We start from the raw sequence: 18,083 nt of genomic DNA on the forward strand, positions 1-18,083 counted from the left end.
GGCTGTAGAGCCCTCAGACAACCGATTTTATAAAAAAAATTGACTTATTTCCCACAAATTATTTTTTTGCCCCCCAATTTTTCAAACCAACTTCAAAGGGAGACTGACAAAAACTTTAAAAATACTTTACAATGCCCTTATTATTCCAAGTGTTCTTGATGGAATGTTTTACTTGAGGTCTAGAAATACATAGTGATATATCACGAGATATCAAAAATACTGCACTACTTCATTTAAAATGTTTATTCAATAAAGTGTATATATATACATCGATATTGTTTCATTGTTCTTCTTGATTAATATTGATATTCGCCTCATTACCATTTGCGTGATACTGAGCATATTTTGCGTTTTTAAACCGTTAACGTTATAAATGTCTTTCAATTTAACAAAAGACCGACTAACATTTTCTTAGTGTTGTTCATGGTAGACCAACGGCAGGCGTAACAATCATTCCGGTTCACTGAAAGATTTGTTTCCTTTTTAAATAGCTTTATATCTATTCCTCTCTTTTTGTTTACCCTGACCTTCCGTATATCAATTCAATCCTAGTGCCATGTCTAGATGAGCTTTTGGAGCAGCTTTTACTCATTTGCTTTTTTTAGTTTTCGCTTGGTAGTTTGTAATCATAGTTCTATAAGGAAATAATAACTACTGAGGCGGTTTATTCTATCGCGAGACGTTCCTCTCGATTATGAAGTTTGTTGGGTGTGAATTATAATTCAGTAAGCCTAATTGCCGTCTATTTTGCACGACAAAAATAACTATTATTATTTTATATATAATATGTAATAGAAAACATTGATTTAAATCAAATTTAGTTTCTAATACGTGTTTTTCCTTTTAGTACTATCGGTGTTTGCTCAATTAAGTATTGTTTATGTCTGCCTGACAAAACTTGTTACTGGGTAGTTTGTTCTAATTAGTGTTTAGGATTACCAACCGATTATTTTCAGTAGGTATAATCAAGTTAACAAAATGACCGGTGGACTGAACATAGCGCATAACTTAACAGTAAATTAGTTTGGTTTGAACATCCGACCCTTATGATATTTTTTTCGACAAAGTAGTACTAAGCGATGAAGGACAGCTGTCGTGTTGATTATGAAATTTATAAATAAAACAAACTATTGTAATTATTATAGTTGAAGCTAGTTTCGTCTATAATACACACATTTAAAATATGAGAACTTTCATAGTGCACATGCAGATTTTAACTGCACTCTTCATTGTACTGTATACGATTTAATAAAATTTCAACTAACGATATCAAGCAAGCTCAAAAAACTAAAATTTCTAAAAATTGCTATTTTGATGCCATTTCTGATCTATTTGAATTTATTGTGGAAACAATTTTTTTCTAAATCAGTCACACACTGCAAGCTACTTACGACAAATGCTAAATTAGTTTGCTCTAAGCTATCATACACTTCATATGGATGAAATGATTAGTATTTTGTTTGACAAAAATAATTTGGAAACAAAATGGCAGTTCATTTTAGTTTAATCTACTGTCGTTCCTATAGTGCAATTAATTTGCAAGCGCTTGGTGAGCTCGCATTTTTACCCTATTGAACAATTTGACGATAATTTAGGAATATCTTCTAGTCTTATATTTTAATGTTTCGTATTATTTAGGCTTTTCGGTGTGTTCTGGTAAGGGGCCTGCCTTCTTCACTGTTAAATGCAAACACACAATATGGAATAGCTGTCACTGTCGACCTGAAAATTACCTTCTAATTATTTTTTGCTATAGCAGAAGGACGTTATAAACATACGTCCTACTACTATTGCAAAAAGTTATTGGAATATATTAACACTCATGAGCGCTATTTTCTTTGACCCGGAGATATTTTTCATTTGAATAATTTGTATAAATACCAAACAAAGCTTCAGTTTTGCGATTGATTGTTCATACTTTAGTGATACCACTTTAACGTTTTATTCATACAAAAAAACTTGTCGAAATGTAATAAAACGATGCAATACAAAATAAAATATCAATCAGAATGTTAAGACACAGAGACAAGTAAAACAGAAAAAACACGCTTCGAAGGTCGGCTGCTCGCTTCTACCACACTACAACAGTTGAAAACCATCTATCTTCTCGGTGGTAGAAGCAAAGGGCAATCATACAAAAATAATTACCGTTGGCGGGGGAGCGTATGTGTTGGTGTATAGAATGGTAAAGACTGGAGGGCCAAAATTAGATCTGAGGCTATCTAGTATAAGGGTGCGGCGGTAGTTTAATTGCAAAAACACTTGGGTACAACCCGAGAGAGTGTGGGTTAGAGTCCCACCTGCCATTGAACGTCCGAATATATTTTTGGCCTAATATCGAAATTTCACAGTTTCATCCAGTTAATCATTGTTCGCACCAAAAACTCTTTCACTTTATAAAAAGCGTAACGTCGGTGCCTCACCTACATGAGGCAAGCAAATAGAGCCTGCAGTGGTTCCCACCTTCTTACCCAGCAATACCCCTTTCTTACTTCTTTGTGATTCCTGCCAGGAATCACAAGCAACCAGAGCAGAGATTTAGTAACTAACTCCGGTGAAAACCAACGTCACAACGAGGACATTTTCCAAAAGTATCGTACAAAGCGAGCCGAAAAATCTCAGTATTTTCTGTAGTCGAAAGCCGGTTTTTCAACATAAGCATCATCAACATGCGCAGGCTTCATCTTGGAAGTTCCGATCGGCCAACAGGAGGAATACAAACCGGTGTTTGGAGGGTTCCGATTGGAACTCTACCTAGTATTGGTTAAGGGGGGTTCCGTGGCCGCAAGGTTACCGAGTCTGCTTTAACAAGCGAGTGGTCGTGAGTAAAGCAGAACAAGCTGTGAAGGAAGGGTAAACCCGTATACACACAAGCAAGCATAAAATTTAATAAGCATGGCGCTCATTCAATAGCGATTACCGTGAAAGCACCTAATTCCGATCACCTGAGGCATGATTCATCTTTGAGTCCTCACTGAAAAATAATACTTTGACATTTGCTTACATGGTATGTGTCTTTAGCAAGTATTTTGAATTATGGAATGTAGCACCGAAGCTTTACTATGCTTTGTAGTAAGCAAGAAAACACGCAAGTTTATTTTGCTTCTTTGTTCTGAAGCAGCAGAAGCCACAAGCTTAGTGTGTGTAATGGTCGTCTGTGCAAAACTATCGTACGGAAAATATATGGAAAAATTTTAGCTTGAAGGTTTTCGTTCATTTTTACTATTTAGCGATTGGCAAACAATCTTTTCAAGAAAGCCATACAATTGCTGCATCATTTATGATCAAAATCCGTTTTAAATTGGAAGAGCTATTGGCGTTCAAAAACTTTCATTCTTTTGTGACGCTGGCTTAATTCCAAATTTTGGATTGACACCCTGCCGTAAGACGTAGCTCTACGTCAAAGGATTTCAATAATACTACCATGTTATCATGTTGCGAATAATTCTAAAATCTAAATAGCAACTACGCTAGCATGTATTTTGCGAGTTTATAACTGTGATCGGAATTAAGAGCAGAAAAAAAAGTTATGTTCATAATTCCGATCAATCACTTTAATGGAATAAATTCCGCAAATTTAGCATATTTTCAGCCAAATTTGATATAGAACGGTTATATATGCTTGTATCTACATGTTATCATAGAATACCGAAAAAGGTAATATGTTTCCACGCTGTTATGATCTTAGCAAATTTGATCGCGCGCTTAGCGCCATTTTTTGCTACTGCCTATCGAATTTAATTTATTGTGAAGTGCATGGTGCCCCAAAGGCAGTCATTTTTCAAGAACTGACACATAAACACATAGCACAATAACTGAGCAAGCTCATTTACTACAGATTTTGGCTCAATTTTCTAAAAATTTACTATTTAGTTTGAGTGATCGGAATTAGAAGCTGATCGCAATTACGTGCGGTCACGGTATAGCAAAAAGAAATGCAGTGCATGTCATACAGAAAACACCCGGGCCATATCACAATAGATCAATTATACTGGTCGCAGTGATGAGTCTCCACAGGAAAAAACGGTTAAGATGCACTCTAAACTCTCCGTTGTGAACAACAAATGGTACCGTCGCCAGTCTCGCGAGACTGAAACAGCCTGACGTCGCCCGAAAGCTACGCGCTTTCACTCGGAACTGCGCTGCAGCACGAGGACGACCTGGACGAAGCCCCTCTCGAGGACTGTTGGAATACCATCAGAACAGCTATCAACAGCGGAGTTGCAGAGAAAATTAGTACCACTGATTAGAGCGTGGAAAGACACAGACAGAAGAAGAAAAAGCGCTACCTGGAAGAGCATGCGGAGTTCGAGTAGCTGCCATTTTTCTTACGAAACACGAAAATTCCACCAGAAACTTTGACGATCACCTGAATGGCGCCCAGGCATAGAGCCATGGCGGCGAGAAAAGCAATTTCGATGGTGTATCAAACGTGGAAGACGTGGATTAATTTCAACGAACAGCCCGTCTGGAGACAGGTAATCCGCGGTAGCCAGCTGTCCTTCCTTAAGACTTCAAAACAACGTGTTTAGTTACCGCTGATTAAAATTTTAGGAAGTGTTATTTTAAGGATTCAAAGTGTTAGATATACCTGCACATCCAAGATGACCCCGAGGATACAACGATGGGAGGCGATGTGTCGCGCAAGACACCAACGGGCTTAATGTTAGAAAAGCCATGATGACAAAACGAGGTAGTGGGAGAGGGGAGCCGCGAGTGTCAAGGATTGGCGAGATCTGCAGAAGGCGAGGATCAGACGATCATAACCAAGAAGCAGTACAACTAGAAGAAACATAGAATGAGGAAGAGTGACCTCAATTGATTATCAATACACGAAAATCTAAGCAGGCGCTATAGCAAATGCCTGCGAACACTGTATGCTATCCAATACAAGGACGACGCAATGCCACAAGTCAATATATGGGAGCACTGAGAGGCATCAAAGATTCAAGCAAAAGTATAAGGGTCCATGCCTAGTGGCACGGGCGCAGGCTTGAAGTAGGACTACGAATGTAGAGCAATTCGTCTCCCAATGCCAAAACCGGTGATTTTTGTACGAATTTCATATAATAGATTCCCCAGTTGCGCAGTAACGGAAGGTTTACTTACGCTGTTGTATTTTGTACAACACCTGTGAACCGTTGACTTTATCTTGGTATATCTCGGGAATCTAGCAATAAATAAAATTACTGTTTTCAGTAAGGTTGATCCGCAGACAAATGGTGGAAAAAGTTCCATAAGTTTTTCACCAAGTGGCATTAGTATTCGAGAGAATTCTGTTACGTTTTTGCATGCCTATAAATCGGAGTTGACGCGAGTAACGACATGTAAAGGATTGTGTTCTTACATGTGAGAAATTCATAATTTCAACTCTTCAGCTAATTTAAATAGTGGACCTGCAAAGGTCCGTTTGTTATTCTCGAATTCTCAAATTTCTGACTCGTGGTGTCCATTGTCTTTTTTCGTCCATCAGATAGGTTATTGGTGTGTGGATTAATAGTGGGAATACTGTTTATGGGACAAACGCTACTGGTAGGATCTGTAATCAAGATAGACTTTTATGTTATGATGTTATGAGTCGCAAGCTAGCTGCCTGCCGATGTGTCTCCAACGAAAGCCGGTGACAGACTGATCACGCACACCGAGTCAAAGGCAAACAATGTTTCAAATACAACCTTTAAAATTGCCACCGATGTGTCTCGAAAACTAGCTGTCCGATGCGTCGCAAGCTAGCTGCTGCTGGCTGATGTTTCGCCAACGAAAGCCGGCGACGGACTGATCATGCACACCGAGGCAAAGGCAAACAATGTTTCAAATACAACCTTTAAAATTGCCACCGATGTGTCTCGAAAACTGGCTGTCCGATGCGTCGCAAGCTAGCTGCTGCTGGCTGATGTTTCGCCAACGAAAGTCGGCGACCGGCTGATGGATGACGCACACCGAGGCAAAGGCAAACAAAGTTTCAAATACAACCTTTAAAATTGCCAATTTGCCACCGATGTGTCTCGAAAACTGGCTGTCCGGTGCGTCGCAAGCTAGCTGCTGCTGGCTGATGTTTCGCCAACGAAAGCCGGTGACCGAAGAAGGTAAGGAAAGGAAGTTTAACCCATAGCTCATCTCGTATATATTTCTGTCATCCGTGCTAGGGAAGCACTGACGTGGGACGGTAAAAAAATGCAAATAATGAAATATTAAATATTCGACTCATATTTTCTCAATTATTAAACGTCTGTTAGGGAAACATGTAATCTACTGTGTTGTAATGGATTTTTTGAAAAATTTCCAATCGATTGATACCAATATCTCTAGAAACTGTTGACGGATGACTGAGTTATAAGCGTGCAAACCATAACCACTTTTCGTTACATGTTCCCTTTTCGTTTTTCTAAAGTGCACCCCAATATAGAAATCAAAGAAGTAGTCCTACTTCAAAACGACGACGGTGCATTTTGGTCAAACGTCAACTGCTGCCAAACGGTGCATTTTCGTCAAACGTCAATACAGTCGACTGCAGCCTAATTATGAATATAAAGCAAGTCACGTAATATAAAACCAGTCGAGTCCATACAAAGGCAAAAGAGAAAGATTTTATTTTTTCTTAAAACCGTCCACCCGACTATTTGGACGAGTAGGTCAAAGGGCCCGTTATAAAGATATTTTCTATACAGAATGGAACTATTATTCTTAACAAATATGCCTGGACGCGCAGCCAATAAGCCGCGGGAACAACGACAATGAGTTACCACGATGAGAAGCTGCAAGCCATGAAGACAATAACGAGAAGCCGGTCAAGATAATTCGATGCCTGAGCATACCAAGAGAATCTTCGCTCGTCCGACACACTCAAAGCTTTCACCATTCCCAGACATCTCAGTGATAACACGAATGGAAACTACAGTCGCGGTGATATGCACACCAAGTGCCTACCACTTACCAGTTGCCGAGCCTCCCTTTCAAAGACGATCAGCAGCTCATATGGGGGGGATGTAGCAACCCTGCCCGTTACTCATCCCAATTGAGATCTTGCGTGGATCCGAATGACGAAATCCCGCAGTATTAGGCTATTTTAAACATATATAAACCAAGCCATCAAGCCGCATTGAACCGAAAGTAGAACCGTAAACATTTCTAAGAATGGCAACTGTGTGAAGTTAAGCCCAAATAAGAGGCCCACCAAAACCGTTTCTGTTCCGTAAGCCTTGTTTTGAGCAGAGAAAATATACACTTCTCACCGAGCGGGGCAACGTGACCGACATCGTCGCTATTGCTAGCCGCTTGGGCATTTGAGGGTTGTCTCGTAGCTCTATCGGGAGAGCGCAACTCTTTACTTAAGAGAATGCGAGCGATATGCTCCATACAGCCTAACTGTGCTTATCAATTTATTTACCACCGCTTGTGGGGCCATGCGAAATGAACACTTGCGGGAGTGAACGGACGAAGGTACACGTATGCGGAGTGCAAATTAGCACGTGTCAGAATAGGACAGCAGGAGTATCGCAGGTTGCACTCACTTTAGGGGCGCAGCAGGTGAGGGATTTTCCCTCATCTAGAATTAAGGAACAAAACTGTTTGGATTGAGAAAATACAGCAGCCTTCAATTTATAACCACCAACTCGTCTGGTCGATGGGAAGAATAAAACCGGGTCTTTTATTTTAATTAGTTACAACAATCTTACGAAAAAATTTAACCTATGAAGCAAAGAAAATCCGGATTTTCTTGATTACTAACGAAAGAGTGATCTTCAGTATAAAAGCTAACGTTGCGGTCGAAAATAGCAAGTTGAGAAATATTCCTATATGTGTGTGTTTGCATTGTCATTTGTTCTGTACACTAACAGCCGGCTGCGAATTCTGTCGAAAGCAGATCAAGTATTCTGGGGGACGAATACCAAAGCCTTTCCTTTCTACGTTTTTTATGGGTTGCCTCTGTGAAAAGGAAGACCGTAGTCTAAAGTCAAACTTATTTTAACATAATTGCCACTATAATTTCAGAACAAAAATTTAATTCTTTTAAAAAGTAAAAATAAATTAATATTTACGTTTTATTCTTGATAAATAGTTCAGAGTCGTTGCAACGTTCTGCAAAGGAAACGCCCTCTTATGTTATGTAATATGCAAAAAAAATCTGCTCTAGTTTCTATGACCGTAACACTATAGATCAAAAACTTATTAACGCGTCCAAAATTACTGCTTCAATATACAATTTTCCGTAAAAAATGGAAATCGCACATAAACCAATCAAACACTTTCGGTGCCTAAGAACATGCACAGATCGTTCTAACAAAAACATGGTGGTACATACTTGTTCGCTCTCGTCATTGCAACGTGATGCAAACCTTTGTTGTTGAACTAGATGCATGAGTCTTCGGGAACTGATGTCTTCTAGAAAGCCAGCCAGGGATAGTGTAGAAGAGCTTCCTTCGACCGATCACCATAATCGTACGTGACCTCCACACCTTCGGTAATATCTTCTTTGGCTATTAGCACCAGATGAGGTCGGTTATTCAAGGACACTGTTTTGGTCATAAGATTTCCGTTGCGCGAGTGGTTCACTAGTCGCCCAAGTTTGCCACTTTCAGCAGTCGCATCAATACTGTAATAAAATGTGTCAGAAATACATTCACCATCAAATTTCTAATAGATCCTACCAGTACTGAACGTTCTTGTGTTTAAAGTAGTACATATAACAGCCTGTGTTATCGTCCTCTGCGTAAATTTGCTCGCGTTGTTTGGCCTCTGCAACCGAAATCAAATCACCGATATATTCCACGACAAATTCTCCCTTCATAAAAGGCCTTGTCGTCACTATTCCTCGACCTTTCCCATCGAAGTACGCAATCTGAAATCGAGACAAAAGACACATTTAATTCGTCTTGATATTTTACTATACCTGGTTTAACTTACTTTTAAACCATGATCTCGTTCTTCGAGTATTGCCTTCTCGATATCGCGATCCCGCTCCCACTGAACTTCTTTTTTGGTTTTTCTAACACTGCGCCGAACTTGGAAAAAGTCGGTAAGCTTTTTGTTTCCTCCAGTTGCAGCAATCACATTTTTGCCACCACTTCTGGCTGACGGGATTATCGGAGCTTCGCTCACCTTACTGCTTTGGTTATTGTTGGTGTTCTGTTGTGCGGTTGGATTTACGGAATCATTTAACACTGGTTTCTTTTTATCGATTGGCTCTTTGGCTGGAATTGTTGCCGCAGTTACTGCCGGGAAAATATCAGCAGTTTGTGGCACTACCGATTCCTCCAATGCGTTTTCCAACTCCTTAGTGTGAAGTCTGGAAAAAAAGAAAAACATTTTTGAGTATATGCACAGTAATGAATGATAGAAAAATGTCATACCTTCGTTTGGACTTAGCATTTTTTCTGGTGGCACGTTTGCTTTGAATATTGAGATGAGCCAACGCTTTCGAGGGACTAGCAACTATAGGATTTTTCACCGGCGATGGACACAAAATGCGATGTGGCGTTGCAGGTTTGCGTTTCTTGCCATCGCAACTGGTGCTAGTTTCAAGCGCTTCTGCTTCCGGAAGAATAACCACTCCACTGTCACCACTATCACACGAATTGCTGTCTTGATTTAGGAACGTGGTCGAATCAATAGACGTTACTTGTGTGGGCATCGAGAGATCGAGAGCATGTTCCTCTTCGACTGTCTCTCGCTTGACCGACGCCATCGCGCTGCTCCACATAGGATCACATTTAGGGGGAGAAAATTTATTTTGTATCTCCGTCGCAAGGAAGGAGTTCTTAATAACCATTCGCGACTGATCTGTCGGTGTTTTGTCAAAGTTCAGCGTTAAAACTGGTTCCTGTAAAAATATGTTGCAAGCTGGATTGCTTTTGACGACGTTGAAACCAAGTGCAGCCAACGGTGAAACGTCGATAGAAGGCGTCGTAACACCATTTGTGTTATTTTCGAACGAATCACAGGTGTTCTCGTCTGTAAGGTCAATAAAATTTTCTGATTTTGCGACAGGAACTGGGTCGGATACAGCTGCAGATAACGATTTCTCGCAGTTTGTGAAATATTTGGCTATGCCATTAGTTTTCGAGCGACTAGCTCGGAGAAGCATTGATGTTTCCGTGGTTCCCGGCGGCAATTTGTTTTTACTGGCCGTGTTTACAGGATTGGATTGGGAAGCTTTGGGCGCGCTATTGTCAAACTTCAGATCTTTTCGCTTAGGACTGGCGGTATCATCCACTCCAGTTGTTGCTGAAAGCAGTTGGTTGACAGGGTTGGTTTGACGTGTGCGGCGACCTGGAAAAAGTTAAATAAATTGCACCATGAATAACATCAAATTTATCAAATAAACTGTAAAAACACAAATGATTTTCGTTCTGCAAACACATAAATTCGTCTTAAATACTGTGCTTACAGAAATACTGTTTTTTAGCTGTACATACTTCTATTTTTTTTATCAAAGTTTCCTTATTTCTTCAACACAAAAATTTTTGTTATTGTTTCATGGAATTTTCCAATAACAAGCAATATTACATTTTTGAAGACTGTATCTAAAAAAAATCATGCGAGGAATGTCAAAGAGATGATGGTTTAAATCTTTTTATATGTTGAAGGTATTTTTTTTTGTGTAGAATTATGAATTATGAATACATTACAACACCTTTCCTTTAATACAATGTTTAAAATGAATTATTCAATAATAATTCATAGAGAAGCATTATTTTTTAGTCTCATCAGATTTTCTAAATTTACATCTGTGACATTATAAATCGTATAATATTAAACTATTTTCTGCGAAGTTTATTTGGCATTCTTATTTGATTTATTTGTACATATTTTAGAATTATAGTTGTAGAAACTATACATTAAATACCTTTAAATCGAAGTTTACAATTAAAAATATTCTGTCGCCCTAATTTAATGCAACAAATCCAGTATGAATTTCATTTTACTCGACATTAAAATATGGTTCTGCTGAAACAGCTTTAGAAAGAAGTTTCATTTAATATCTCTAGGTATAGTATGCTTTTTATTTGCCCTGTTATTTTTATTATTCCAATATGTTCTTGACTGCACAATGTGTGAGTGGATATTTTCACTCGGTTAGCACCAACCATAAAAAAAATCCAATATGAATGGGAAGGTCTAAAACACAAATACAAAAACCTGCAACCCGACCCAAGCGAACTTAGCGCCAAACGTGAACTTGCAAATAAGGCTACGATCAGATTTAAAAGTCATATGAATAATAATGGGCACTTTAAAAAGAATGTTAATGTTAAGAAGATATACATATCGTAGACGATCTGTCATAAACTTTACACAGTTACCGCGCAAGAACATTCAAAATATACATTGGAACAATAATTCATAATTAGCATAGGCAAAAATAAATTTTGAATGAAAATACAAAAAATGTGTGCTTTGTGCTACGAGTAGCTCATCATTCCGAGAAAATAATTAACGTAATTCCACTTATGTATAAATAAATCTAGATCGCTTACCTTTACCCATGTTGTACCGCAAAATCGTTGTAAATCTAACAAACCAGAATTTAGAATTCGGAAGATTCCCTTTTCTTCACATTCAAAGCGCCACCATTTACATTCTTCCACTGCAGCGTTTAGGACAAAGATTTTCACATACGCACACCTTTGCAAAGCGATTAGCAACGAGCACGCACACTGCGATATGTGTAACTGATGAGCGAACGAGTCGGATGAGAAAAAATATGCTTCGTTTCTAATAGTGCAGACTCCAAACTTCTAAAAGTTTACGTTAACTTTTATGAAAAACACTACCTAAGATAAATATGGTGTATTCCACTTTTCTTAACTTTCACATTAATGCACTTGCTGATTTTATACACACAATGTCTATTATATTTTGGCAGCAAAACTCTGCCGAGATACACATCCAATTTTGTGCTCACAGCCACACAAACAATGTGTTTCAGGGTTTCACCAGCAGGGATGGAAAAGTTATCGATAATATTGCATTATATCGTTTTCGATTCCTCGGTGTACACTCTTAAACTGCGTATAAAATATGAGTTGAATTTACTTAGAATCCAGCATTAGTTTTACCTAAAAATACTATCCAGCTTTCCACAAGCGATAATGGCAGCTATCCATCTTTTCGCGCGCCTAATGGCGGCTAGTGGGTACACTTTTCGAAAATGTTTATTTGCTTTTAGCAACTCCGCTCACATACGCTTCCCCATAAAAAGTTTGACAGATGGCATTTTACGCGTCTACCGACAAAATAGGGTGCCTAAGACATCAACCTACTAATCAACCTACATCGTCGGGTTTCGTAGGTAGGTTCATTTCGTCACCCGACTTATTGGCGAATTTAATCTGTTTTCGTAGGGTATCAATTAAATCGGTCAAAGAGTCGGTTTAGTTTGCAAGGATTAGTTTGTCAATTAAGTGCATCGATCAATCATCAAACGGGGTCGCTTTTCGTCGCCCGACTCGCCACCCAATTTATTGGTGAATTTAATCTGTTTTCGTAGGGTATCAATTAAATCGGTCAAAGAGTCGGATTAGTTTGCAAGGATTAGTTTGTCAATTAAGTGCATCGATCTAGGCATCGATCAATCATCAAACGGGGTCGGTTTTCGTCGCCCGACCCGCCACCCAATTTATTGATGAATTTAATCTGTTTTCATAGGGTATCGATTAAATCGGTGAAAGAGTCGGTTTAGATTGCAAGGATTAGTTTGTCAATTAAGTGCACCGATCAATCATCAAACGGGATCGGTTTTCGTCACCCAACCCGTAACCCGATTTATTGGCGAATTAATCTGTTATCGTAGGGTCTCTATTAAATCGGTCGAAAAATCGATTGAGCCTGTATAGAAATACCTGTATATAGAGCTTGCTAAGCCCAGTGCAAAAAGCTACAAAAACTTATCGTTTATCACTCAAACGTATGTTTTTTTACCGGGGTATAACTGGGGGAAAACAAAAACAAACGTGTAAAATCAATGTAAAATCTAACAACAGCAACAACAAATCGCGCATCGATGTGTGCGTACGATAAACGTCAGCAAGCTCAATACCTGTTGACAAATCTGAGTATCGAGAAAATGGCGCTACGGGATGATGTTTGTGGAGTTTGCATCAATAGTTGGTAATTTTACAATGTTCGAGTGTAATTATTTAGTCAACAATTTTAACAAAGTGTTTTCGTAGGTACGAGCGGTTTGAATTGTGCTTTATTTGTAGTTGACAGTGACGGTGCCATCGGAGGCCATTGCATAGCAAAGGATAAAACACAGATTGCAAACTTATCAAGGAAGCAGCTGCCGAACCTGGGTCTAACCCAAGGGGCAAGACACTTTATAATATTATCATATATATTAATATATTAGGCCCTGTTAAAGCTCTATAAATGTATAAATAGATGTAACTTTATAGGGTTTTAGGTTATATTATGGGTGGGAAAGGTCAATATATTAAGGTTGAAAAAATATTTCCATTGAGAAAAGTAATATATTTTCAACAGTGTCTTGCCCCTCGGTATAACCCAGGTTTAGCTGCTCTGATTCCGGTAGGGCAGTATTACCGATACAACGATCACTGGCACTTTCTTACCCAGGTTCTTGTGAGCAGAGATGCAGCGGAAATTTTGGGAAGTATGTTTCGGATGTGCAATAAATTCTAGAATTATATATAACATAGTTCATTGATTTCAGTGAAAACCAATCAAGTCGATGGCTTTCATTTGGATATTGAAAATTATCCTATGGGCGTTCTTCATATGGCGCCCGAACTGGTAAGTTTTGTTGCTACTGAAGCGGCCGAGGTGCCATAAGGTATTACAATTACAAATTTTAACAGTGAAGCAATAATAAAGATCTGAGTTTCAGGATAAAGGAAAATCTACCTGCTAAAGCCATTACACGAGGAGATACGGCTTGAACGGAATCGCAGTGGCTAGAAAGCAGGGACTGAGAGAGCAGAGACTTCTGTAATAATTTTTTAAATAAAAGATAAAAGAACAACGAGAGTGTGATTTCCGATCGACTAGTTCTGAACGAAATGGGTTGATTAATCGGGATATAAAATTGATCAACACAGACGAAATAGGTGGATTAATAGGTGCATAATATTGTGTATCCATTAGCACTAAATTGGACTTCCGAAAAAACGACAAACGATTTTTCTTCCTTACCGCACATTAAACCTAATGTCGGAAGTAGTGCGCTGTATAGCAAATGAGACGCGCTATACAGCGCACTACTTCCTAATACACTAGGATTAATGTACGGTATGAAAGAAAAATCGTTTGCCGTTTTTTCGGAAGTCCAATTTAGTGCTGGATGCACAATATTATGCACCTATTAATCCGCCTATTTCGTCTGTGTTGATCAATTTTATATCTCGATTAATCAACCTATTTCGTTTAATTCCGTAGGTTGCAAAATTTTTTGCATCGATTAATCCGCCTATCAAGTTTGATTTACTTATTTCGTCATCCGATTCCTCCTCCGATTTGGTAGGGACCTCAATTGGGTCCTAAAATTTGTGATAAAAAGATGATTTTTTTAGAAGGAAGCTTTATCTTCCCATTATGACTACCAGAGTATAGTTTTTTCTTTTTTAAAAAGATGCAGAGCACTAAAAAATTAAAAAACAAAAATATTGTAATTTATTCTCCCTTGACATTAGAGATCTTCCTTGACATTAGAGATCTTCCTTGACATAACGAAAATAACACGTTTCTGGCAACAATGATAACTTTTTCTCACTGGCAACTCTGGTTTGACATTAGAGCAGCTGATCGTTTTGACAGTTACAGCTTCGCAGTTGTCTCTTGTGCTTGTCTGCGTTTTGCTGGTCGTGAGGAAGTGGAACATCAAATTTGTACTAGTTATCGGATAAAAGTTTTAATTCGGGCAATGTATTCCAATCCATCGATTCACGGTGCTAGACTTTGTCCAAATCTAGTTTGCGCTAAGAATGACTAAACGATGTCAAACTGATGGCCAACAGTATAATCACAGAGAACAGACATCCAAGCGAAAGGTCCCTACTTGGATAAAACTTATGTCAAATTAGTTGGGAAACTATAGTGATGATGTCGCTGAAGGCGCATAAAATTCAACACTAAACTCACAACAGCTAGCTTCTGGCGCTAGCATAACGCTTATTGTCCATATATACTAGCGCCAGAGGAGCCAAAGGTTGTCAGTGTGCAAATCAAAAGAATCATTTAGTTGGGAAACTATAGTGGTGGTGACGCTAGCATATTAGGTGATTTTAATTTGAAATTTTATCCAAGAATTCCCAAAAAATTTGTTCCTGAATGGATGTCTGTTCTCTGTGGCAGGAGTGATTCATGCTAGTACGGCAGGTGAGTACTTTTGTCACCCCGTCATTAGTTTACGCAGATAGTCCTGAGCTTATTGCTGCTTTAAGTCGCTCGCTGCCTGTGCACATCTATTTGTCATCGGCTCGGATTTAGTTTTTTTTTTCATCCAAAAACAAAAAAGAGCAGCGGATGGCACGAGAAGCAGTGGCGTTTTCGCGCACCGGCAGCGGGAGCTCGACGCACGATTACGGCGCTACCAGCAGTGGTGATATCGCCACTATGCCACCCGACCATAACAATTCTGGCGGCTTCAGCCCGACGAAATTCATCTCGCTGAGCAAATCCGAAATCCATTATGAGTAACTCGCAAAGCGTCAAGCAGAGCTGGTTGTTTTTGGATAAGTTTGTTAAATTTATCGGTACGACGAGGGATAACGACACGCCGAGGGAAAAGATATACACCGTACAGACAACAACAAATAAAAGGATTGCTACGACCAGCAAAGATTTGCGGCGGCAAATGTTTTCTATTCTTAATGTATTTAACTAGCTGCAAATAAGGATTGTCACTTGGATTGTCAGCACTATAAGAGGGCTAGCAGTAAAGTAGCAGCATATTTTGCCAAAATAGCCTTTAAGTAGCATTTAAGGCAACTTAAATGCTTATTAGTTTGCTTTTAAATTGCATTGGAAATGCTTATTGGTTACCTGGGAATGTTTATGTTTTTTATGCCCGTAGAAGAATCGACCTTTTCGCGTGCCTAATGGCGGCTAGTTAAAGCCCTATAAAGATATACATTTATAGGACTTTATGGCTTGTGGGTACAACTAACGGAAAAAATAACATGCTTTTGGCAACTCTGCTCACGTCATGTTGACATTTTCCCCTTGCAAAACTGTCAATAAGCGTACGTTAGCAAAGTTGCCAAAAGCATTGAAACATTTTCCAAAAGTTGCGCCCACTATCCGCCATTAAGCACGCGAAAAGGTGGATAGGGCGAGATTGACGAGATTGACATTTTCCCCCTTGATTGTTGTTGTAAAACTGTCGACCAACATTTGAAAAGGGCGGATAAGCCAAACGTCAAACAGAATGAGCGAGAATTTTTGTTTTCCACCAGTTATACCCTGTTAAAACAACATACGTTTGAGTGAAAAACGATAAGTTTTTGTAGCTTTTTGCTCACCTTTTTGCGTGCCTAATGGCGGAAAGTGGGTACACTTTTCGACAACGTTTATTTGCTTTTGGGAACCCCGCTCACGTACGCTTGAAAGTTCTACAACAACAATCAATGCTGGAAATATCAACTTTACGTGAATAAAGTTGCCAAAGCCATGCTAACGTTTTCCAAAAGCTGTACCCACTGCCATTACGCACGCGAAAAGGTCGATAGAGCTTGCTAAGCCCAGTGCAAAATGCTACAAAAACTTATCGTTTATAGGCGTTTTTGACAAGCTATCGCCCGCTTAGAGGCGCTGCATAAAAAAAGTGATGAAAAGTAAAATCACTGTCAAACTCCATACATTTTTGAAAAAAACTGAAATAAAATGCAGTTTTTGATTAACCCTTTCAATTGTCAGGATTTTAGATAGCGAAATATTGGAAGAAATTTGTTTATCTACGTTAAGGTAAGTGAAAATATTCGAATTAATTAACTTTATGGCAGAAAAATGTTAATGTTTGGTTTTGTACCGCATGAAACAAAAGTACATAGAGTCAGCTGTAAAGTTTACATATCCTGGATAGAGAATCACCAATTATTTTCAGTCTTCAACGTTTTTCAATGTGTTTTCAAATGCTAACGGATTTATTTTCTTGATTAGCATCATCTGCGCCAAGAACCAAACATATAACCTAACAGTTCGTAACCATAAATACACTTGCGAAGCTCTAATAATCTCCCGAAGCAGAAACAATATATATCAAATGAAAGGTAATGTTTTTTCTTACCTTTATTATCCATTTTCACCATTCCCACTGTTGGTAATTCAATAAAATATTACATTTAAAGTCGAGTTCCATATAGGTGCCAGCAAGCATTTTGGGAATTGCACTTTTTTTGTAGTTCCAATAATCACAACCAGGTAGCGAACGGTTGCTCTTAGTTTTGCTCGAATTCGCCTATCACTCAAACGTATGTTTTTTTTTACCGGGGTATGACTGGGGGAAAACAAAAACAAACGTGTAAAAAGCTTTATGGATCAACTATGGTCTGTGCCAAAAGGGAATAAAAAACAATAAATCGCGCGTCGGTGTGTGCGTACGATAAACGTCAGCAAGCTCAATATTTTTCGAAAGTTGTACGCACCAGCCGTCATTACGCACGCGATAAGGAGGATGTCTTTATCCACCTTTATGCGTACGTAATGGCGGCTGGTGGCTACAACCTTCAGAAAATATTAGCATGCCTTTGGCAACTTTATCCACCTTTTCGCGTGCTTAATGGCGGCTGGTGGGCACAACTTTTGGAAAATATTTAAATGCTTTTGGCAACTTTGCTAACGTACGCTTGACAGTTTTCCAAGGGGGAAAATATCAACTTGACGTAAGCAGAGTTGCCAAAAGCATGCCATTTTTTCCGAAAGTTGTGCCCACTAGCCGTGAAGCCCTATAAATGTATATCATTATACACTCAAAATATTCTGCACATAACTAATGGTAAATTTCCATATGAAATTCTAGATGATTATCATATGCCGCATATAAATACAATCCGCCAAGAAATACACATAGAAATTATACGGATATGAATAGTATGTGCAACTATATACATAAAAAATATACGCAT

General features: G+C 38.8%; 1 protein-coding gene across 1 annotated transcript; it reads right to left on the bottom strand.

The window, feature by feature from the left end:
* Positions 1 to 287: 287 nt before the first annotated feature.
* On the bottom strand, positions 288 to 11,859 carry LOC128734009 (histone-lysine N-methyltransferase PR-Set7). Its single transcript, XM_053827961.1, has 5 exons — positions 11,478 to 11,859; positions 9,351 to 10,269; positions 8,905 to 9,286; positions 8,649 to 8,839; positions 288 to 8,593 (listed from the first exon to the last, which is right to left on the bottom strand). The coding sequence occupies exons 1-5, from the start codon at positions 11,485 to 11,487 to the stop codon at positions 8,383 to 8,385; spliced, it is 1,713 nt and encodes a 570-aa protein (XP_053683936.1). The 5' UTR covers positions 11,488 to 11,859; the 3' UTR covers positions 288 to 8,382.
* Positions 11,860 to 18,083: the final 6,224 nt, after the last annotated feature.

This window comes from Sabethes cyaneus, chromosome 2 (assembly GCF_943734655.1).
Source record: "Sabethes cyaneus chromosome 2, idSabCyanKW18_F2, whole genome shotgun sequence".
NCBI lineage: Eukaryota > Metazoa > Arthropoda > Insecta > Diptera > Culicidae > Sabethes > Sabethes cyaneus.